The sequence below is a fragment of the Ips typographus genome, linkage group LG2 (genome assembly GCF_016097725.1).
Source record: "Ips typographus isolate SLU linkage group LG2, UJ_Ityp_2.0, whole genome shotgun sequence".
NCBI lineage: Eukaryota > Metazoa > Arthropoda > Insecta > Coleoptera > Curculionidae > Ips > Ips typographus.
The window spans coordinates 15,701,768-15,724,930 of NC_138423.1; the positions used below are offsets into that span (position 1 = coordinate 15,701,768).

General features: G+C 32.4%; 2 protein-coding genes and 1 long non-coding RNA gene across 4 annotated transcripts in view; 2 read left to right on the plus strand and 1 right to left on the minus strand.

The window, feature by feature from the left end:
* LOC145725065 (uncharacterized) overlaps positions 1–7,453 on the plus strand; it is a 45,292-nt gene extending 37,839 nt beyond the window's left edge. For both annotated transcript variants that reach the window (XR_014177156.1, XR_014177157.1), the window contains exons 2-3: positions 6,417–6,615; positions 7,315–7,453. This is a non-coding gene — a long non-coding RNA (uncharacterized LOC145725065). The remainder of the gene's footprint in view (positions 1–6,416; positions 6,616–7,314) is intronic.
* LOC145725045 (retinoblastoma-like protein 1) lies at positions 1,602–16,719 on the minus strand. The gene is made up of 16 exons (XM_081973617.1): positions 16,091–16,719; positions 13,020–13,150; positions 12,746–12,958; positions 12,438–12,692; positions 12,163–12,383; positions 11,986–12,104; positions 7,793–7,950; positions 7,541–7,736; positions 7,270–7,473; positions 7,058–7,205; positions 6,864–6,989; positions 6,651–6,805; positions 6,289–6,586; positions 2,693–2,805; positions 2,479–2,640; positions 1,602–2,408 (listed from the first exon to the last, which is right to left on the minus strand). The coding sequence occupies exons 1-16, from the start codon at positions 16,226–16,228 to the stop codon at positions 2,247–2,249; spliced, it is 2,799 nt and encodes a 932-aa protein (XP_081829743.1). The 5' UTR covers positions 16,229–16,719; the 3' UTR covers positions 1,602–2,246.
* Positions 16,720–18,261: 1,542 nt separating this feature from the next.
* On the plus strand, positions 18,262–23,014 carry LOC145725053 (acetylcholine receptor subunit beta-like 1). The gene is made up of 12 exons (XM_081973629.1): positions 18,262–18,425; positions 18,482–18,634; positions 18,721–18,888; positions 20,350–20,504; positions 20,561–20,701; positions 20,788–20,832; positions 20,883–20,989; positions 21,041–21,263; positions 21,320–21,473; positions 21,708–21,860; positions 22,460–22,626; positions 22,683–23,014. The coding sequence occupies exons 1-12, from the start codon at positions 18,353–18,355 to the stop codon at positions 22,860–22,862; spliced, it is 1,719 nt and encodes a 572-aa protein (XP_081829755.1). The 5' UTR covers positions 18,262–18,352; the 3' UTR covers positions 22,863–23,014.
* Positions 23,015–23,163: the final 149 nt, after the last annotated feature.

Consider the following 23,163-nt stretch of genomic DNA (forward strand, 5'->3'; position numbering starts at 1 on the left):
CTTTAACATTATTTGATTCCATCTTTTTTCAATAGTAACGGCTTAAAATAGGATTGACTTTATCTTTTTCCAATCTTCAAGAAAAGCTGCGATAACTACGAAGCTTAACTGAGCCGACTTGGTGAAGCCGCTTGATTAAGTCTACTGCGTATAGGGGGTCATGTCAATTTTTATTGACCAAAAACCCTTTTCAGAGTTTCAAATTGAACATTATCAGGTTTAATATTTAGTGTTGTTGTTTTCTGTGTTCTGTCGTTGTGTTCCTTTTTAGATTCTCTGAAGACGGTGGTAGATTTTTCACCGAAACGTCAGCGTTTTTAGGTATCAAGACCGAGCCTAAGTTAGTTCCATAGACAGTGGTTTTGTGTTGGGACGACTAGGTTAATGTTATTTTCAACTTAGTTGAAAATAGTGCTTAATTCTATTTCCCTAACAAACCTTTTTTTGTGTGGTGAGACAGAAACCCAACTAACAATAAAGAAACGGACGTCTTCTATTTTTAAAAATTTTCAAACCGTCCCTTAAGTTGTTAGAGGTCGTAATTACCCCTAAAGGGCCGAAGCCGGTTCACAAAGGATCAATTAACTTTTGCACATAGCATATACCTACGCTTTTTACTGAACCACCCTGTGTTCTTCACCGTGCACACTTGACATTGCTAAGCTTTTAGTCGGACAGATAGAAAAACTGCCAAAAAGTCGTTTTTTTAAATGAAAAATAAAGTGTTTCATGGTTTGTAGTAAAAGAAAATTAAATTTAGAACAAATCCATGTATTCATTTCCTATACCTAACTTCAACCGTTTCTGACTTAATAACAGTTTTCCTTAAAAGGGCGCATACAATCGTAATCCATGATAACTGAATACGGACACCTGCTTGTGCTTAATGACTACATAGTTGTCGATTTCATAACTATAACATGTTCTGACAGATATTTGTCAAATTCAACACTGGTTCAAACTTAGCACAAGCAGGTGAATTCAGATTATTATGGAGTATTTCTACATATAGGCACTTTAAGGAAACATTGTTTATAACTCAGAAACGGTTGAAGTTAGGTACAGGAAGAGTATACATAAATGTGTTGTAAATTTAATGTTCTTTTATTACAAACCATAATATATTGGTGGTTCCATTAAAAAAAAAACGAACTTCTGACAGTTTTTCTATCTGTCCGACTTAAAGGTAAATATTGACCACCCTGTTGGTTTTTTCATTTTCAGTCTATGGGCTTTTAAATCATGTGGTATTATCTAACTGAGGACAAAAGGTCAAATAAGCAAACCTTTCATGACTTGAAAATTGAATTAATGTTTAGACTACCGTTTTGCTGACAAATCCACAATTTTTATGAAATATCTAAGAAACGGTGCAAGATAGATATAGGAAAGTATTTACATAGTCCAAAATATTTTACATAAAGAGTTTGGACCCAACCTAGGCTGCACTTCAAATTTCAACAAAAAATATTGAGTCGTTATCTAGATACTTCTAATATACCATCAGCGTGAATCACCCTGGATAATAAACTTTTGACATAAAGTCGATGCAAACAAGTTGCAATCAGGTAGTTTTTTCGACAAAAAAAAGACATGTAAAATCAATTTTACAAAATTTTTATTAAAACTACATCAGCAATGCAAACTACTTTGTAAGCATGTAATATATTAAAATTAAATACCAATATCCTTAATATGAGTTGTAATTAATGATAATTAAATCAAACGATAAATATTTCACTTATTGCCGGTGGTATAATCATCCCTAAATACCTACTATTTTAAAATTGCATAATATTAAGAGATAAAAATACTTAGATTGTTCGGAGACATCGGACAAACACCAAAAAAAGTAAAAAAGCTTTATCCAATAAAAAAAATACACTCTAAAGTCTAAAGTAATTTAATTTCAATTTCTGCTGATACAAAGCAGAAATGTATACACAATAAAATAAATTTAAGGATAATTCCGTCAAAATAGTATGAGATCAAAGGCTAGAAGCACATGGCGAAAGTCACTTGACTTTCTAACGCAGTTTGATTCAGGGAAACAAACTACACAAATATTTACAAGCAAACAGAATTCCTTTCATCTAAACTAGAAAAATATTAGATTCTGGGTAGCATACAGGATGAATAAACAGCGAAATAACTTTAATATATTAACTTTGAACCTATAGTACGGCAGCCGTAATGCGGAGAGATAACATTCTTTAAAATCGGAAGTAACCAGTGTCATGCATTAGTTACTCATTAGCTGCATTCTGACGCTGTCGGTCTTCGACTAAAGATTGCAATTTCCGGTTAGTCGTAATTCTCTTATTTGGCATACCTTCGTTTTCGTCGATTAATAAACGTTTACCCTGTATTGCGCTGCCGTTTATGGCACGGTTTATTTGCATTAATTCCTGAAAATACAAAAACAACAATACATAATACAATACATCAATAAATTTAAAAAGCTGAGCTAAGCCTTACCTTGGACGGACTTCTACTAAAGTAGTAATTGAGTGAAGTTCCGCCGGATGGACTGACTATTGAACCCTCTAACGGCTTGACAATCACATTTTCCATTATTTGATGAGTGTTGGAAGAATTAAAAGGTTTACGGCTTGCAGGTAACGGACTCAGTATAATGTCCTACAAGGGTTTAAGTAGTTTAAAAAAGTCCTGCTGGGGCTGAATAACTTACATTTGCATTGGCCCTGGGTTGAAATTTGATGGCTGATGATTCCATTACTTTGATGTAGACGGAGTTGTAGAAGTGTATTAGGTCTTCTCGTTCTTCAGGTACCATTATGCCATCTAAAACGGAGAAAAAATTCGATTTGAACATTTGAAAAAAAAATTCCTTGACTTTTTTAATGAATTTATGCGGGACTTTTGGCCTTTACTGTATAATTACAACACTAACTATAATTGAGTGGTGTCACAGCAAAACAGCCAATATCCATTTTTAAACTGATTTAAGATTTTTGATGCAATCAAGAAACAGGAAGGTTATTTAGAGTTCATTTGCACAAGAGCAGCCAATTTCTCATTTAAAAACATTTGTTGCAAAAGTGTCAAACTTCAAAGAGGTTTTACTGTTTTTACTCAAAACAACAAAAATTGGAGATTGGCGGTTTTGCTATGAGACCACTAAATTGTCGTTTCTTTTGTATTACAACTTGTGAACTGAGCGTGATGGAAATTTGACGTCTTGTCGTATGTTATTTACAAATCTTTAAATTCGTGAATGTTCGTACTGGTTCGGAGCAGGGACTGTTTGCGACGCTATTGTGAACTATTAATTTTTATTTCTTGTCGTTTGTTGACAGTTTTCTCGAATTTTTTCCAGTTGTAATTTGTATTTACTGAATCAGTTTTAATTTTGAGGAGTTGTATTTGAAGGAGATATGTTCTATATGTTTGTTGAGACGAGTTACTTATTTTTTTCTTTGTTTATTGGGTCTTCTGTCTCACACAAAAAAATGTTTATTGGGAAAATGGAATTTCGCACTATTTTCAACTAAGTTGAAAATAACATTAACCTAGTCGTCCCAACACAAGACCACTGACTTAGGCTCGGTCTTGTTACCTAAAAAAAAGGTTATCTATTGTTGTAGTGAAAGGTGGGTTTTACAATGAAAACAAAATTACAAGAAATTTCAGTTTCGTTTGATATGACCAAGTGATCTCCTCCTCTAGAATGTTTAACCAAGTTTGGTCAATATTAATAGAGGATGTAGCAACATAGGAGTCATGGTTTAATCTAATATATGCACTTTCTTTTATTTTACGTTTTTTTGATAAAGTTTCTTTGTCTATGATACTACATTCATTCCATTTGACTCTATGATCATTATCAAACGCGTGTTGGCATATATTAGATTTGTGAAAGTCTCCAGTTCTTAAATAATTTTGGTGTTCTTTAATACGTTTTTTTAAAGGTCTGGAGGTTTCACCAATATAAAATTGATTGCATTCGCAAGGAATTTTATATATCACGTTTCTTGTAGATTCATTTTCATTGTGAGGTTTTGTTTTAGTTAAGTGTGATCTTAATGTGTTTTGAGTTCTAAATATTGTTCTTATGTTATATTTTTTAGCTATTCGTTTGATTTTGTCAGAAATACCTGGAATGTAAGGAATAAAAAGGTTAGTAAAAGGTAAAATTTGATTTTGATTTCCAGATTGTTTTGGATGTTCTAAATCCCTAAAACATTTATTAATAAATGTTTCAGGATAGTCATTTTCTTTTAGAACATTTTTAATGTATAATTTTTCTTTTTTAAATTGTTCATTATTGCAAATAATTTTGGCTCTATCAAATAAACTTTTTACAATACCTTTTTTTACCATTATTGGATGATTGGATTTGTAGTTTAAATATCTATTTGTGTCGGTTGGTTTTCTATATACTTTTGTTTCAAATTTGTCTATGTCTTTTTTGATTAGAATGTCTAAGAATGGAAGTTCGTTATTTTGTTCAGTTTCTATTGTAAACTTGATTGTGGGTTCTATTGAGTTTATGTGAGTTAGAAATTGTTTGAGATGATCATTACCGAATGGATATATTGAGAAAACATCATCAATATATCTCCACCAGATTGTTGGTTTATAATTAAAATTATTAATGTTATTTTCTTCGAAATGTTCCATAAAAATATTACTTAATATTGGAGACAATGGAGAACCCATTGCCATTCCAGAATTTTGTTGGTAATAATCATCTCCATATTGGAAGAATGTTGTTTTAACATAAATTGTTCTAAAATAGTGTTTACGCTTAAGCTTGTACGTTCCCCAAGACTTGAATCATTTTGCAATTTAGATCTAACAATTGAAAGAGTTCGTGAATAAACTTACAACATCAAAACTTACCAGAATATGATTTGGATTAATGTCGATATGTTTGAGTTTTTCAAGAAAGTGAGGAGAGTTTTTTATGTAAGAATCTGTGTTACCTACTAAAGGATTTAAAATGTTTAGCAAGAAGCGAGCTAATGAGTGAGTAGACGAATTTATACTACTCACAATTGGCCTTAATGGCATGTTATTTTTATGAATTTTAGGAACACCATAAAAATGTGGTGTTTTGCTATTATGAGGCGTAAGATTACGCCTCTCAAGATCAGAAAATTGATCTCGATGTTTTTTTAAAGTAGTGTAAATTTGCCTTTCAATGTTTTCTGTTGGGTTTTTATTTAATTTTGTGTAATTGTTTTCATTTAAAAGAGTCATGACTTTGTTGTGGTATGTAATAGAGTCCATTATGACTGTAGCGTTACCTTTGTCTGCTGGAAGTATTTTTATGTTGTTGTCTTTTTTGAGAGAGTATAATGCTTGTTGTTCAGGTTTGGATAGGTTTTGTTTGATTTTGTGTTGTTTTTCTAATATAAGTTTTGATCTTATTTTAAATTCTTGTTGATGTTCTTCTGGCAAATTTGGAGTTGTCTCTTCAATTGCAGAAATAATATCAAGTTTGGGAATGTGTTGTGGTGTAATGGCAAAGTTTAAACCTTTTGAAAGAACAAGTTTTTCGCTATCAGATAAATTTTTGCTAGAAACATTTATTACAGTTCTTTGTTGAAGATTATTGACCTGATTGTGACTATTTACAAGTTGTATATGTATTTTTTCTTCCATTAAATTATTAAATTTATTGATATGAATTTGTTTTTGCTTATTACAATTTATATGATAGCTATTCAGAATACATTGCCACATATGATTAAAATCATTAAATGAGACTTTTGACTGAAGGTCATGCTTAATAAAGTTAATTTTGTATTGTATTTGAAATTTTGATATTATCGGTAATCGAAAATGCCTAAGCATTATAGTAAGTGCGAATAGCAGTTCATTTTTGGGTTGATGGAATATTCTCAAACAGAAAAAGAAGTGAATTAACTTTTGTTAACATTAAGATCATTATTACATATTTACACATTAAGATACATTAATAAACCCATGACGTCACAATGTAACTGACGTGTCATATTCCATGAAACTTTTCTGTTGCAAAAAATCGGTTATTGATGTCTTTTGTGTTGATGTTAGGTTTTGCTAATTTATTCATACAGAAAAAACAACATTTATGCACTGACATGAGTGAATTTAATATGACGTCATAATTAATGTGGTCACTGTCACTTTTCTTGGGACAGGAGGGTAAGTATTTTCCCATCTAAGAAATAGCTGAAATTTTTGATGTTAAAGTATTCCAATATACTTTCTGGATAATTCAAAACTAATGACTTTTTGGATAGTTAAACGTAAATAACACAAATAAGTTGTACTCACCAACCACCTTTGCTCTTTCAATCAACACGTCCCTGTATACCGAGCTGCAGGCTTGCGGTTGCAACCGGTAATATCTCATAATAACCGTAAACAAATCGGGAATTTTCATAATGTTTCCCACTTTACAGATGACGTAGATGGCGCACATCAACAATTGGTCAAGGTGCCGGTCTTTAATAAGATCCGTATGCCGGATGGAGTCTTCGAAAATCGTCCAGATTTTCCGACGCACCTGGATGTCTTCCAGTCCCAAGTTCGAGCACAAATGTTGCAATCTCATGCCGGCCAGATTGTAAAACTATTTTTGTTTTTACCGTCAATTAATAGGTAAGTTGATTTAAAAGCGATTTTGAAATACTAACTTTACGAAAAATTATCGCCAAACTACCAGTTCTACGAGGTGGAACATTAGGTTGGGGACTTGACCTAGCGCCGGGACTGCCATTCTGATTGTCAATCTTCACTTGATTTGACATTATTGGAATCAGTTTCATGTTTCCGTCTTGATCAGACCGAACTGAAATTGGTTGATCAAATTCTAGTTGGTTCTAGTAAAATTTCAATGTGATTTATACCTAAATGGGTTCCCTGGCGTTGCTGTAAACTCCCAAATCCACTTGTTGGAAATATACTTCTGCAAAGTTGAGACAGAGGAGATTGAAAACGATCTACTGCAGATGGAGTACCTGGAGATCCAAGCACTGAAAAAAATACAAATAGACTAATATAATTAATTTATTAAGAGAAAAATCTCTGGACTGAGACTTACAACTTTCATTAGATACATCATCATACAGCAGATGACCTGGCAATGCTGTATCTTGAAATTTAGGTATTTCCTGACCAGACTTTTCAATTACTTCCCAAATTGGACTGTTTGAAGTCCAAGCTAATGATTCAATTACTGTTTCTTCAATCTGATATAAAAAAGCAATCAATAAGTGAGAAAGTCAATAAACTTACGTAATTAGTAGTACTTACTCTATTTAGATGTTTGACTAATTCTTTGAACATTGTCTCTTTCAGTCTAACAATCAACTCAATAACTTTAACAAAATGAACCGGTTCTACGTTCAGCGCGTCCAAAATCCAAGGAAACTTCTTAGGAAAATTGTAGCAATACAACACAATTTCCAAGCAGCAAGTCAACATGCATTGATAAAACATTTGATTCTCCACCAAACCCTACATCATAAATAATAGAAAATAGAGATACAGTTGTTCAATAATAATTATTATCATGAAAACTAACCGAAATATTATTCCTGATCGTTTTCTCGTGATTCAAAATCATCTCCACATATTTATAGAACAGAATCACCCCCAACTCAAACCGATTCTGAGCCTCGTCTATTGACACTATATTGCCAGTGTACGCCTCAGTAAATATAACTTTCATTTTAGATATGACTTCATTGATTTTTGGTTGTGGGTCCCGTTGACATGAACTTTATTATCACAGTTTAGTTACACTACTATGACACTTGTAATAATTTGAACTTACTCAAAAATAGCCTTCAACTGATCACTAGAGCCAGCTTTTCGATTTCTTAAATAGGCGTGCAGTCTTGACACTCGTTCAGTCACTGAGCGGCCATCTGAATCTCGAGGACTGAGAAAACTCCTCCCACTTAAAGGAGTGTCTAAAACTCTGGGCTGATTCTGTAAGGTCAGGCTCAATGTAATAATGTTTATTAGGTAATATGTCAAAACGCCAATAGATATAAATATATTATTGTTAGATTTTAGAACACTCTTTATGCTATCTACCTCGTTGCATACGGGATTATTACAACTTCAGTTTCACGTTAACGCCATAACTCATAGGTTGCCAACTATTCCCAAATTACCGAAAAGTAACATAGTAGATACAGGAGTTTATTTGATTAATACTGAACTCTAATGCAGACACAAACATTATTTTCGTTTATAAAGTCTTACAACAGAATTTAACGCAATATGATAAATCTAATAAATGTAAAACATATAAAACCATCAGAAAAATATATATCTTATTGCCATTTGAAATTAAAATTCATACAAATTAATGCCAAATGATATGTTCCATCATTGTACTTTTTACTCAATCCATTCTAAATTTGTTCTTGTTGTCAAGTCATAGACTACGTTTATATCGAGCAAATTGAATCCGCTTATTCAATCCGATCAAGTAAACCGCGATAAAATCTTCGATATAAACAATGCAGATTAACGATTTAGATTGACTAGTGGATCCTAAATATTAACAGGATTGAAACACTGAATCCGATTAAAACGCCACTTTTTAAACGGGATATACGGGATTGAATAAGCTGGCATTTGACAACTGACGTTAACCAAGACAAGTGAATGAAGTAATCACAAAACAACTCCTATTTTTTGTTTTTTTTATTAGAAGCGACTTATTTTCTGCTTTGACTTAAATTTTAAAGCGCTCAATTTATTCCTTTTGATTTTTTGAAGGAAAACCGAAAACAAAAAAAGTGTAAAGTATCAGTTCTATTTTGTATCTTTTTTTATTTTGTAGCTGTCTTGCTCTGGTTTCTGGTTTCATCGGTTTGTCTATATCGATTGACTAATCCAAACAAAGCTAAATAGGAATAAAACAGGTTCAACTTATGGTTGTTGTATCCCCTTCAATAATCGGATTAAGGTTTCACGATATAAACGTAGTCATTCATCAAGTTGATAGATTATGTGCAAAGTTGAGCAGGCTTTGTACACTTCTCTAAAAGATAATCCATATCATTTCTACTCAAACTATAAAACTTTTATACTTTGAATGCGTACAGTCATACAAGTTAATCATTAACTGGCAGGTACTCTTCTGTTGTACCTGAAATATTTTGTTTTGTGAGGTTGCTTATGTTACTTGTAGGTATGTAATAGTGCTAGCAATAAAAAAACAATTTATTTATCAAGAAAAGCAAAATAGGTTGGAATTCTCGAACAAGGGCAAGGCGCAGTTTATCAATATTTACAACGCATTACAGAATACCTGGCAAATGTAATGCGCCATGAGAAATATTGTTCTGCAACTCATCTTACGGGACAAAAAGCAGACAGCAAAAGAGGCCTGGGTAGACGGGGTTTTCTAATCATGTAAGTATCTATAAATTTTTATAAAATATTAAGGCCAAAAACAGAACAAACTGTCATTCTCTAGCTCTGTTTTTATAAAAAAAAGGTGGAAAAATATAAACCCTTAGAAGAATGGTGTATACAATTAAACGCAAAATTAACATTGTAACCGATCAAGTGAAACTACTGCCAAGAAAAATCATATTCTTCAATTTAGATTTGTAATTTATAACATTGGCAACGCCGCCCATTTATTTTCTTGAAGACGTGTAACTGTCAAACTCACAAGTGATTGGATTGCTAAACTGGTTCTCGACCAAGTAAATCAAATCTGTATTTGCCACTAAACAACTCAGTTACTAGACAACTTTACTATAAACACTTTATAGGACGATCAAAAGAGTATTTCAAGGGTTTTATAATGATGAGCCACACTGTAACTGTAAAAATAACTGAGTTAAAATGAAAACTATGGAATTTACACTATTACTACATAACTCAGTTATCATCCTCTGTTCAGTGACTTCTGACTGTTGCGTCACATCCTTTACTGTTCTCGCGGAGTGAGTTTACCCGTGCATCATCCCCCTGTGATTTAGAAGTAGACATGCATTATTGACTTCATCCTTGTCTATTGTTCACTTTCAGAAAGGGTAAATATCTAAGTGAATGTCTTCCAAAAAAAATATTTACTGATTAGCGCTTCTATTTCAGTCATTGTCAGTTTGAAAACCATCGAAATTTATTTGATTTGTTTACTATTAATTACTTTTCTTTGTGTTGTTAATCATTTATAAAGTTTTCTATTTACCACACCACCACAGTTCTTTTAAGAGCTATTGTTTCTACGCTTTTAACATTCTGTAAGTACTTTCATAATATTATTATTAATATTTTTATTTTTTTTATGTCGGCTGTCACGATCTAAACAAAATTGGCACAATTACTAACCTGTTTTGAAAAAAAAGTGGGAGTGTCTATTATGATTTTTATTTAGCCATTTGGTTTTTCCTAAATTCGGAATTACTTACTATTACAGTATTTTTTTAGAAAATGCCTGGAAAAATTTTCTACAGACAAGCCCAGCAGTTAATTCTTAACCTTTGTGAATATTTTGAATTGGAAAAAACTAATGGAGGACCTTTAGAAGCTTTATCATCTGTTCAGGAAGAAAATAAGAAATTTTAAGACCTTACATATTCTTACTGATGTATTTTTTGATACTAGAAGGTTGCAGCTGCTTTGAAAATTTCCCGCAAAACTGTTTATTCGATTCGGGAAAAGCAAGCAAGTAATCTTATGATTTCCTCACCTAGAAAACCTAAATCGAGACGTTATCGACGGGTCAACACCACTGATTTATCTGAAAGCATTAAAATGGATGTTCGAAATACATTATATGATATGTACAACGATAGTGAGTTAATAATAGTAAAACATATCTACTTTTGTAAGAAACATCTATAAACATTTAATTTTTTCTAGAGACTGAGATTTTTGGGTTGCATTAGATTTTTCATAAAAATTTCTTCAAACATATTAATAATACAGTCATAGAAAAAGTAAAACAAGCGACTAAAATGTTTTCCAGAGGGTTTAAAATAAAATAAGTTGATTGTAACCTGAAAATGAGATATGAGATACTACAGCATCACTCAGAATGTCTTATTGAATTTTTAATTTGTTGTATTTATTTTAGAGAAACATGTAACCATCAAGAACCTAAATCAAGAGCTTAAGGTTAAAGAAATACTACATATTGGTGATACATCTCTGCGAATTTTGGTAAATGAATTAGGTTTCAAATTTAGACGGAATTCTATGATCCAAACGGAGACTTCTCATAAATAAAAAATGTTATTTCGCTCAAGATATTTTTGTGTCGCTTTGGTATAAGGTTGTTTTAGTGCAAATTTGCAGCCAAAGATCTCTACTTTCTGACTGATAATCCATGCAAAATTTTAAACGTGACTAAGCTTTAGACACGCCCGTTTCTATAATATGAACACAACCGGTTTGTTGACGAAAACTTGATTTGATTCATATGATTATAAATGACGTAGCCTTCGTGACACACGGGTAAACTCACTCCGCGAGAACAGTATCTGTTACTCATTTCAAGTTAACTTCATATTTCAGTTATTTGTAGGAATAACTATAGATATACTTACATCGTAGTAAATGTTGAAAAACAGACTTTTTTTAAAAGTTATATTCGAGTTTCAGTTAAAATAAGAATGTTTTCAAAAGAAACGAAAAAAGAAAGAGTTTTCAAAATGAAAAATTTGAAAAACGCCCTCTAGCGCCGCAAACTGACAAGATATCGAAATACGGTTTTTGCCATTAATCTTTTATCAAAAATCGAGCTCTACACCTCTATACTAGTTTTTTTTCCTATCTAGCCAGGAAATGGGGATTTTCTGTCAAAAACACACTAAATCCGGATACCCTGTGAGAGATTTAAAGAGAATTAAGAGGCCTTTACATTATTCTCCCTCAATATCCTGTGCAAGTTCAAAATTATTAAATTAATATTGACATATTTAAACAATTCCACTAAACCTGAGACTAATCCATAATAGTATTTTCCTTTCCAAGAATTCAAAAGGTACTTACATTACGATCAGGTACAACAGGTGATTCCAAAACGGTTGAATCCGCTGGAGGTAGTGAGTTAATTAAAGCCCAACTATGATCAGATTGATCCCTCTCCATCATGTTTCTCTTAAACTCATCTAAAATAATTATATTAAACATTGATAATGCATTTTGAGAAGCATTGAAATGACTAACTGAGAAACACTCTTTCATCAAACTGGCCCTGACTTTGCAAGTTACTCTCGTAAGATTTAGTAAGATTTCTGAAATTTTGGTCAAAATTGTCAAACACTCCAGTAAAATCAGTATCATCAATCACCAAGGTGCCTTGTTCTATCAATTTGCTTACAAGTTGCCTAAATATGTAAGCTTTCATGTGTAAAGCTTCTTTAATGACAGAGTCCCGTTGACAAAACCTAAAATTGTAACAATACTTAGGAGTTTTACTAAAATACAAATCCAACAACCACCTTTGAACCATGCAGGGCACTTCTCTTATTGCTCTAGTATCCTGGCTGTACTGCGTCAGTTCTTCGGCAATAGTGTCATTTAAAAATTCTCTCATCTTTGAGGAAACCACATTTTTGAACACAAAATCAATACAACAATATAGAAGGTGGTGCGACTTAATCAAGTCACTTCCGCATGCCGGTTCTTCGGATTTGAGAGTGACGAATAAGTTCCATATAAATTCAAAGATTTTAAGTGATGTACAAGGTATAGGTCTAAAAATACACAGTGTTTAACCCACCACTTACTAGTCGCAGACAGTACTTACTTGTGTTTTTTATTCCTCTGTTTTGAAGCCTCCAAGTCCAATGAAGTCAGTTCAGGCGGTACAAAAAGTTCCACAAAAAGCGGATGTAATTTATCGAAAGTATTAAAAACAATACTATAATTACTTCTTAAATTTTCAATATGGTTTCGAAAATCTTCGGGTAGCTGAACCATGTCCACCCATCGATTTATATTATTGAAGAATTGCACAAATCTAAAAGAACAATTTAAATTAGCCATAAAAAGTACAAAAACGCGCTTTTTACCGAGATTACCTCAATTTGCAAAGCGTTAACAGACTAGTAAAGTTTAAAACTGTGCCTTTAGCGGTGGAAGCTGCATTTGAGTCGCGCGACTCACGGCAGGCTACGTAAATTGCACATCCCAACCAATGGATTTTTTCTCCCTGAAATTGATGTTACACACATTCAGTTTCAAACTTAAAAAGTATTATCTCTACTATACTACAAGTTAATTAAGTATTCATATAGTGTGATTCTGCTCAACTTACTTATTCTCTTGTACTTTAGTTATAATTTTCATTATTAAACTCTCATTTAAGGTTTACTTCTTGGTTTAATCTAAATTTGTAGTGTTTTTTCACTTTGATATCATTTTGATCAGCAGTTACTTTATTGTTTTGAAAGATATGAGAGGTAAACCACTAAGTAAAATTTTGTACACTGATTCCTAATATGCCAGTAATGCCCACTAATTTCTTGTAATGCCCAGTAATTCCTAATAATTAACCTAACCTAACCAAGCCTAACAATACCCACTAACTTCCCTCCAAATTTCCTGAATTATCACAACTGGAGACTGGAGAGTCTAAAAAAATAAGAAAATATGCGTGCAACGAATTAACCGGAATGGGATACTCTGTATATTTTTTCATTTTTGTATCTACGTCAAATTCTAGACATATTTCGTGTATTAATGTCATGTACCTATCTGTATCCGCCTCTGAGATATTTACCATTTTATGTGAAATTTGATATTTTTGCTCTCCAAAACATTTTTAATTTATACATATCAGAAAAGGGTTTGTTCTTGGTTTTTGTGTTTTGTCATGTTGGACAAGGTTTGTTCTAGGAATGGGTGCAGAAAGACGTCAAAATATACCTATAATACAGTGTGGTCAAAAAATCAGTTCTAAAAAAGGACAGAAAGTCTAGTTTTTCAAACTGAACACATTCTTATAATTCTGTCTCGAGTCTCTGTTCAAAAGCAAAAGTTTGTATTACCCCACATTTAAAAAAATCACTTTTTAAATTGATACATTGAACCACCCTGTAACTGTCAAAATAACCGAATTAATGAAGGTTAAAGTAGTAGTTGTCAAATTTAGTCAAAACTGTCTTTATTGTCTCACACAACACTTTGTATAGACTTTTATATGTCAATGGATAGAAAATAAAATGGGCTTTCAAATAAATATAACCATGTAGATAGGTTGCTTCGTTTGGCCGCCAGAGGGCTCCAAAGCTAACTAAATGTTTTCCTTGACTGTTACTGCTTTAACATCTTTAAAAGATTTTTTTTAAATCAGGCAGATACGGTACTGATATTTGGAACAAACCTAGCACAATGATTGCCAAATCTAGAGTAGTAGCAAAACTGTAGAAATACAATCAATTAAGGTTTCGCTTGCACTAATTGGCAAACCTAACGCGCAAAACCCATTAGGATAGTGGCGGTGTTTCAGGCAAATTTGACCCTTACGAAAATTGTCATTTGCAAAAACAGTTTCAGAAAATTTCCAAGCATTACATCGTGGTAGATCTAGTAAGTCACGTGACCGTGTTTTCCTATTTTTCTATAGTCAATTTAGCCTTTAACTTTTATAAATGTTTGTGGGGCATCCTGTCACTAAACATATACTTTCATATGTCGATGGACAACCAATAAAATGAGCTTTCCATTGACGTATAAAAATCGATGGGTTAGCCGTTTGCCCGCTAGAAGGCGGCAATTGTTTTGGGGTATTTTTTTGTTTAATCCTCAAAAACTCGCTTAATTACACTATTTTTGGTAAAGTTTTATACGTCAATGGATAGCCAATGAAATGAGCTTTCTAAAAATATCCCAACTGGGGTTAATAGGTTGGACGGTTTGGCCTCTAGAGGGCGTCAAAGTTGACTCGTTTTTACATGACTTTTTTTGGTGCATTTTTCCTTCAATCCTCAATAACTGGCTTATTTACTACACTTTGTATAAGCTTTTATTTAGTCTATTTAATTTATTCCATAGTACTGCCAGTCAGTGTATAAAATAAGCTTTGTTTGGATTCATGATTCTGTTCTCACACTGATTTGGGCCATCTGCATGGATGGGATAAGTATTTCTGTGTAATGATTTAAAGGACTTATCAGGCAAATGATCCAAACCCATATCTAATACTGTTCAGAATTAATAACCGAAACAAAGCTGTTGATGCTATTTTCTCAGAAAAGTTAAAGATAAGTATAGGATATGCTTTATAAAGTGCTGGGTTTATGGAGTAGAATCCACATATCCAACAATATAAAGGATGTTCCATTTAAAAAAAAAATATAAGTTAGGTTCTCAAAATCATTGATCTTTCATTTTTTTCTTCAAATAAGAGAAAATGTTTGATTTATTGCTTGATTCTTGTTCACATTCTGATATTTTTAAAAACAAAAAAGTTAGCTAATCGAAATGTTAACAAAGCTATTGAAAAACACTGTATGTACATTTACGGCAAAGAAATACCTTGCACCTCTGGTTGAAATTTGTAGTACAGAAAAAAGTTTAAAAAGGCAATTTAAACTTGTTTTTTGACTTTTTTAGTACTCATTTCACATAGCTCAGCAACCTGCATTACTGGCTGCATTATAAATGAGAATTTTTCTAGTCTCACTTTAGTCTTTACATTAAAGTTTGTTACATAATAATGTAGGTGGGTTTCTTAGTTCCTTTATTTATAAATAGATTATTAGATAAACCTTTTTTAAATAGATTTAAACTGGTGAAGATTGATGGGGTGCAGTTGGTACTTGGTTTTGACAATTTTTATTTTATAACAGTTTAAGACACTACCAGTTTAGGTATAACAGACTGGATCCTAGACCAGACTGTATAACCAATAAACAATTTAATAACATACATATCTCAATGTTATACCTAATTGGTAATGTTTTAGAAACTTTGTTGTAATTGGTATAATGTTGGTTAATTTGAAATACTTAAATAGCAGTACTTCATGGATTATCATTACCACATAAAGAAGTACACAAGCAAAAACTACTGAACTAAGTTCAATTTATATAAAGAAACACACAACATAAAAGAATGAGAATGAGTCTCTCTATGTAATTATACATACCTCCAAAACAAACTTTTTGCTAATACTCTCAAAAGTGTCCCAACTGGAAGCCACAACATTGGAATCCAAATGTAATCTGTGGCAAATCTGCTGGTGAATTTTACTCCATTCCTCGTTAGTGGGGCCTGACTGGACCATGTTTGCGTGCAACGCAGCTGCTTCTAGCGCGGGTGTTAACACACAAATAAAGGGATAAAAGGGCACTTGTGAATCAGTAACAGTGGTAGCTTGGCAATTCAACAGACCAACGCCTATACAAAACTCCAAAACTCACACCTGCAGAGTGCCACGCGGGCTTGACTTTTCTGGAAATTGGCGCGGAAACACCTCCTATAGCAAATGGGCCTTAAAATTTCGCGGGCTCATTTTTTTCCTTCATCTGGGTAGGTGAGATTTTATGTGGATTGTTGTAAACATGAATATCAGCTGTCACCTATTTGGTTCAAATTATAACCTCAAAGATGTAATCGGCGTTTTGATGATTTAAGCCAAATTATACTAACTAAAGGCTTTTTAGTAAACAACTTAAATGTAAGGATTTCACTGAAAATGTTATAACAGCAGGATAATTACGCATTAACGAAAAAATTGGTAGAAAAGGGCACGTCCCGCCCAAACTGAGACTACATTCGTTTCACTGTACGATCACGCCCTGGGTCTACTCAATCCAAAATGCGATCTCTCCTATTGGTTGCTTCCTAAAAGGTATAACACGTGACCTCTTCAGATGGTAATTGATAACTGGAAATGATTTGTCAGCAAAGCAAAGGATGCATGCAATTCCGTCTGTCAAATGTCATTTGTTCGTCGTGCATACGCCTGACGTCATCAGATTGCCTGTGTAGTTTGTATATGAAAATTTGAGATTCTACTTTACAATCGTTTAGGATTTCTTATTTAGACAAGTCAATAAATGAAGAATCTAAAGGTCATTAATTATTTCATTACACAGGTATTGTTGTATAGACAGTCTTAAATGTAGCTTTTATAATATTATGTTCATGCAATAGAGTAATGTGTGGGATTGCATAAGGGCAATCGATTGTTTTCTCGTAATTCATAATAGTATATTACGTAACTAGTGCTGTAAGAAGTATTTTACGCACGATATGGAAAAAGTTACGCACGAACTCGCGTAGGGCCTTAGAACACGTGTGACGTACTATACTTTACGACCAAATGTAAAATTCTGCATTCGCAACTCTTATAATTTAGAATAATTTTTTTTTCATAAAAAAATATATTTTAAACATTAACATCATATTTTTACTAATCATAGGAATTGTGCTACTAAAGAAAAAAATAATAATGTAATAAAAAAATTTCACAAAAACATGTTATCTAATTGTTAGTGTTGTTCTTAAAAGAATGATTTGATATTACGGTTATTAAGAACAAATGGCGTATCTGTTTTATTGCTTGTTAACTTAGGAAAATGTGTTGCTATTATACTCCTCAGTTGAGTTATTATTAGTATTAGAAGTAGTGCTTTCAGTAGCATTACTTGATGTGATTGCTATTGCAGATGATATTCTAGACTTTAGGTGAACCGGAATTTACGAGTTTATACCTAAAACAATGCACTACGCGATGATCTCCATCTAATATACTTTGATAAAGCAAGAAATAAATCAGTTTTCTCCAGTATCAAAACAGTTAGTTTATGGCCGATCTTAAAACTGTGCGCTTTTTTTACAGCTGTGCGTAAAGATGGTCATTACGTAACGGAAAACTATGCATGCTACACTGAAGTCGTAGGTACTTTTTTTTAATTTAATTTCGTCCTATTATTTGTTAATAATTCAACGCTTAGCAACGATTAGCAACAAAACAGGTGCTTTCTGTAAAATTAATAAAATATTGTATAAAACACGTGATTTAAACCTGTTTATTCACGAAAAGAATAATTAGGCCCATGAGCGTAGCTATGAGTAGCCTAAGTTCTTTGAGGGTTGAAAAATGGTTTAAGTCACTTGTTGTATAAATAACTATTATCGCTCGCTACCTAAGATTTGGAAGCCAAAAATGGATCATTATTTAGTGTTTGTAGAAGAATAATTATAATTCGTACGTTAGTTTAGTTCCAAGTGTAATAAATTCAATTCTTTGAAAGCTTTAAATTCAGCCGTCATAGTTGATAAAAAGTATTAAAGGCGGGGGATGCAAAGAGGAAGCGAGTGTCCGATACGCTAAATGATACTATAAAATAATTCTTGAACATTTCATCTGCGATTGTGACCGGTTAAAGTGCTCTAAAGAAAAATGTTATTTTTTATAGTGTTAATTGGTTTAACTAAACTGACCAACTGTGTGTTTTTTAATTCCAATTCAACAGGTATAGGTGAACGTTTTTTATTTAAAAATTATTAGAAAAAATTAATGAAAATTTAGATTTATCAAACTGCGTTGTTTCGTATTCACGATCCGGAAGCGTCTACAAGGAATTTTATCCATTAAACATCAACGAAAATGATACTCTAGTGCTGGATTTCCATTTTGCGGTGCTCGCTAGCAGCGACGCTCATATTTTATTAGCTGAGACTGGTAAGTAACTATATTGTTTAATTTAAATAAACTGTTTATTAGTATAAATGCACTGCGTTTAAGATCCTTGAATTTACGCCTTGCAGAGAACCTCACCAAAACTGATCCTGCATATGAAATCGTTATCGGAGCAGGAGGAAACACTTTCAGTGATATTAGACGAATGCAAAAGTCCGAGGTGAAGCAATCTGCAAGGATAAAAGAACTTTTGTCTGCTCTTGATCCACGCTTTTTTTGGCTGCACATTACAAAAGGTATTATAACTTATCTAAATTTTATTATAATTAATTAATAATTTTGCGTCTTTTAATTAGGTATGTTTGAAATATTTTTGTTATATTTTTCTTACATTTGCTTATTCAAAGTTAGTTAATTTCTATTGTTATTCATGATTTTTGCCTCTTAATGGACATCAGAGGAACTACAAAAACGAAGAGATGACAAGTGTCTAGTAACTAATTGGTTTCAATACTTTTGACTAAATTTTTAAAAAAATTGTTCTATTCTGCCATCACCAATATTGACAAAAATGTTTATTAAATGACTTGTTTCTTGACATTTGGTAAATGTATGTTTTACTAAAGGACTCTTTACATTCAACAAGTGTCAAGAAACGTTATTCGCAATTAATAAAATTTTAATTTTTGGATACTGTGCTAATGTAATTAAACCCACATAACAAATAAAGTATATTCATGTGAAAAATACATGCCAATTTAAGAATATGCCTAGCATATACCCGACTGCTGTACAAATTTAACTTTTTAAATATTCCAATAAGTATATGCCAGGGGTATGTCTGAGAAGTGAAAACTGGTCTAGTATAGTTTGTTATAAATTGAAAACAATTTCGTACAATTGTTACAAGATATAATACACTATTTCAAACTGAATGATTAAATGAGAATAATGAAAATATAGTATAAACTATAAATGGATATAAGAAAAGCAAAATATGAATATGTCTTATTTTAAAATCTTACATTTTCATTCAGCCGTTGAGCTAATTCAAGCACAAGAAAATTACAACACGTAAACCAAACAAAAACTACAAAAATTACTGAAATCACAAAAAAAATACAATTTGGAATTTCCGCCTACATCAATGTTATTCTGAGAAACATGCCTGGCACATGAACTAAAGGGACAAAGTAATATGCCAGGCACGTATTGGAAATATACTTTCATATACTTTGCATATATCTGGCATATATTTGAGAATATATCCCTGTCTGAAAGTAACTGCCAGGCATATTCCAAGCATACAATTTTGCTATGTGGGAATTGTGAGTGTGCACAAAGAAGCTGCTTTGCGCACACTTTTACATATGCAAATAGCATTTTCACACTATGCGGGAAAAATTGTCAAATAAAAATTTAAAATTAAAAACAAAATGTATAGTTATTTCATTAGTAGTAGAACAAATGTGGTTCCTAACACTTGCGCAAAGTAATTTTCCCACACTTAAAAAAGCTTATCCGTCTAACTACTTTCACGTGCGGGAAAACATAACTTTACGCACTGATTAGAAAAACTACTATTTTCTACAAGCGTGCGCAATATTTTTGTTTTCGAAATACAGGGTGATTCACGCTGATGGTATATTAGAAGTATCTATAGAACGGCACAATATACATCAGTGATTGTCATTTTGCAAAAATATGATGCTGCTGAAATTTGTGCTTTTTTGAAAAATTTGCTACTTTTGTTCCAGATGGTGCTATACGAGTAGGTGTAGAGGGTCAAAATACCTCTTTTATTGAATGGGTGGATCCCGAACCGTTAAAAGTAAAATATGTAAGTTTCAGCACTTGGTCAGGAATTGAGGCTAAATGGTATTTTAATTGCGACCGATCTCAAAGTGAAGAGGTAAACTAAAAAAACTGCACTTACGCTTATACCAACCAATCCAATTGATATTGCAGGAAGCTCTGAAACAACTTCCAGCTATGGCCAAACTTAGGCGATTTTTACTTAAGCTTTACGATCCACTCGTTCGTCCTGTAGTAGACGAAATGACCACTACGGAGGTGTATATGTCTTTGGATATTATGGATTTGAAGTTTGTATGTTTTTAAATTAACGTCATACAGGGTGGCATAATAATACACTCTGCTGTAGTGAATTGGGTGTGTGATTTTGCAATTTTTAGGATGAAAACCATATTTCCCTTAACATTAGAGGTTCCGCTAGTTTGGTAAATACGCCAATTGCAATTTTTTTTTTACTTATGCATGTTAATTTTAGAAGTGGCATGACGAAAAACTTAACTGGAACTCTAGTTTGTACAGAAATATCTCGGTAATACCCGTAGACAGCAAAGAGATATGGACTCCTTCATTAAAGTGCTTTCAGTTAGTTCTCTGCATAAGGTTAATTCACTTCATTTAATGAAAATGTTTCAGGACCCCAAGTTCTACAAACGATTTCCTTCTTGACACCATTTTAAGTGTAAATAAAATTGGAACCGTTTTGTGGGAATCAACTTTCCGTATGGAGTCCCAATGCCAGCCTTCCAACAAAGGAGATTGGCCAAGAGATACTTATGTCTGCACAATGTTTTTTAGTCTAGCTAATGATTACAGTGGCGTCTTTCTTAACTTTGACTACAATGATAGTAATTTACTGGTAAAGTTTACTGTAACAGATCTGATGAATTTCGAAATATTACCAGAAATTTGTAGATTCAACAAGAGGATGACGAATGGAATGTGCTGGAAGCTTTGTTATTTGAAGTGCCTTCTAATTCATCCATGCATACTCCACCATGGGGACTTTCGTTTGAAATTAGGAGATCATCCTTAATTTACAGCACAGTTTTTTTGTTTCCTTTATTTGGTATATAAAATTCCATTATATTGAGGGAAAATCAAACTGAATTAAAATAACGTCACAAGTTTCAAAAGTTTGATGAAATATCAAAACATGTAGTTTCATATATTGCAATTTCTTTGTTTTTCTACACTGTGCCATCAAATGCAATTTTCGTGGCTGTGACGTCATCTTGTTATACTTTGATTTTCCGTATAGAAACCACTTTGTCGTATAAGGTTAAAGATATGAATGTTTCAGTCATAACTTCATGTCTACTGTTTATCTTCTGGGTGTCTCCACGAGGTAACACCAAACTGTTTTTGGGTTGTTCCCAGCTTATTATAGAAATTTTGGTTTTGCTGTCGCTGGCCCACTTTATACCACACAGAGCGGCCGGAGTTCCACTATTAAGTAAGTTAATAATAAATAAGTAACTAAATATAATATACGAAAGATGCAGATTTTATAGAAGAAATAATTTACAAGTGCCGCCACAACGAAAAACAATTTTAAAATCATCTGGTAAAACATTTTTTTTTAATGTTTGAGTAACTGTGTTTATCAGGATCTAGTGTTGCCACTGCAATTGAAAATACAAAAATTTGCTCTCTAAAATTTCGTACAAAAAATTTAATTCTCTAAATATGCAAGTTTTAAATACTGTCGAAATTATATTTCATATCTTAGTTCAACGTGCCTATTTTAAAATAATTTTTTTTACAAATTTACTATTTAAAACTCACATCACTTTGTCAAGAACTGCTTTATGGACTCTGATTAGAATTTAGTTCATTTGTTTTTAATGTTAAATAACTCAGTCGTTTGACATTTTATCTATACTTATATGTATGTTACGACAAAAGTTACTTCATAAAAATATTTGAAATTTCTGAATTTCCTTCTCCTTTCCCTTATTACGCTACAGCCTCTTATTTGTCATTAGGTAACTAAACATATTTTCCAAAATAATGTAGTGTTATTCGATAAAAATATTTTTATGTTTGTTTCAGTCATACTCTACGGTTTGTGCTTAGTATGCAGTGTCACAGCTCTACTTATATCAGTAACAGTGATGAACTTATGTAAAAAGAAACGGACCAAGCCGCTGCCTCATTCTGTAAGCAACATACTTACCAAAAAGTCAGTGAAAAGAGCGCTAATTCTTCCCAATATTGTGGTAAGACGACACACTCTGTTGATATACCTTGTTTGGTTTAAAATATAAAATTTTAGGTGCCTGAAGATTACGGTGACTTGGATTTATCAACGTCGTTTAACAACGTTTCAAGACCAGTAGACAAGGATCATACTGTATGGGTTTTATTAGCTATGGCTATCGAAAGGATACTATTTTTCGTCTACTTAATTTGTATGACAGTTATCATTGTAAAGTATATTCTTGCATGTTTTTGAAAATTACCGATTTATAACTAATTTTATACACATTATCATGTTCTCTGTGTAAAGAAACTATTGATTTACCTATACACACTTCACTTTGAATTGTTACATTTACATGCGTCGTTCGTTCTGTATTAATAAAAATGTAATTTTTTCTGTTCAAATGATTTTTTTATTGGTTACTCTATACAGGATGCTACAAATTACAGGGAGATAGAGGTAACAACAGCGTATTGGTTCAATTGGACTATAAAACTTCAGTTTAACTGAACTAGTAAAAGTCAGTTTTACATAGTTCTGTTAAACTTGTAGT

What these genes read in the sequence shown, in the direction of transcription:
- LOC145725045 (XM_081973617.1), bottom strand. Translation starts at nt 16,228, where the DNA reads ATGGTCCAGTCAGGCCCCACTAACGAGGAATGGAGTAAAATTCACCAG. An exon ending in GTGCCCTGCATGGTTCAAAG is followed by an intron (nt 12,384 to 12,437) that starts GTGGTTGTTGGA and finishes TTACAATTTTAG; the next exon opens with GTTTTGTCAACGGGACTCTG. An exon ending in CGATCAGGAATAATATTTCG is followed by an intron (nt 7,474 to 7,540) that starts GTTAGTTTTCAT and finishes TTTATGATGTAG; the next exon opens with GGTTTGGTGGAGAATCAAAT.
- LOC145725053 (XM_081973629.1), top strand. Translation starts at nt 18,353, where the DNA reads ATGTTATTTTTTATAGTGTTAATTGGTTTAACTAAACTGACCAACTGT. An exon ending in CCTTCATTAAAGTGCTTTCA is followed by an intron (nt 20,990 to 21,040) that starts GTTAGTTCTCTG and finishes AAAATGTTTCAG; the next exon opens with GACCCCAAGTTCTACAAACG. An exon ending in TTTTTTGTTTCCTTTATTTG is followed by an intron (nt 21,474 to 21,707) that starts GTATATAAAATT and finishes TGAATGTTTCAG; the next exon opens with TCATAACTTCATGTCTACTG.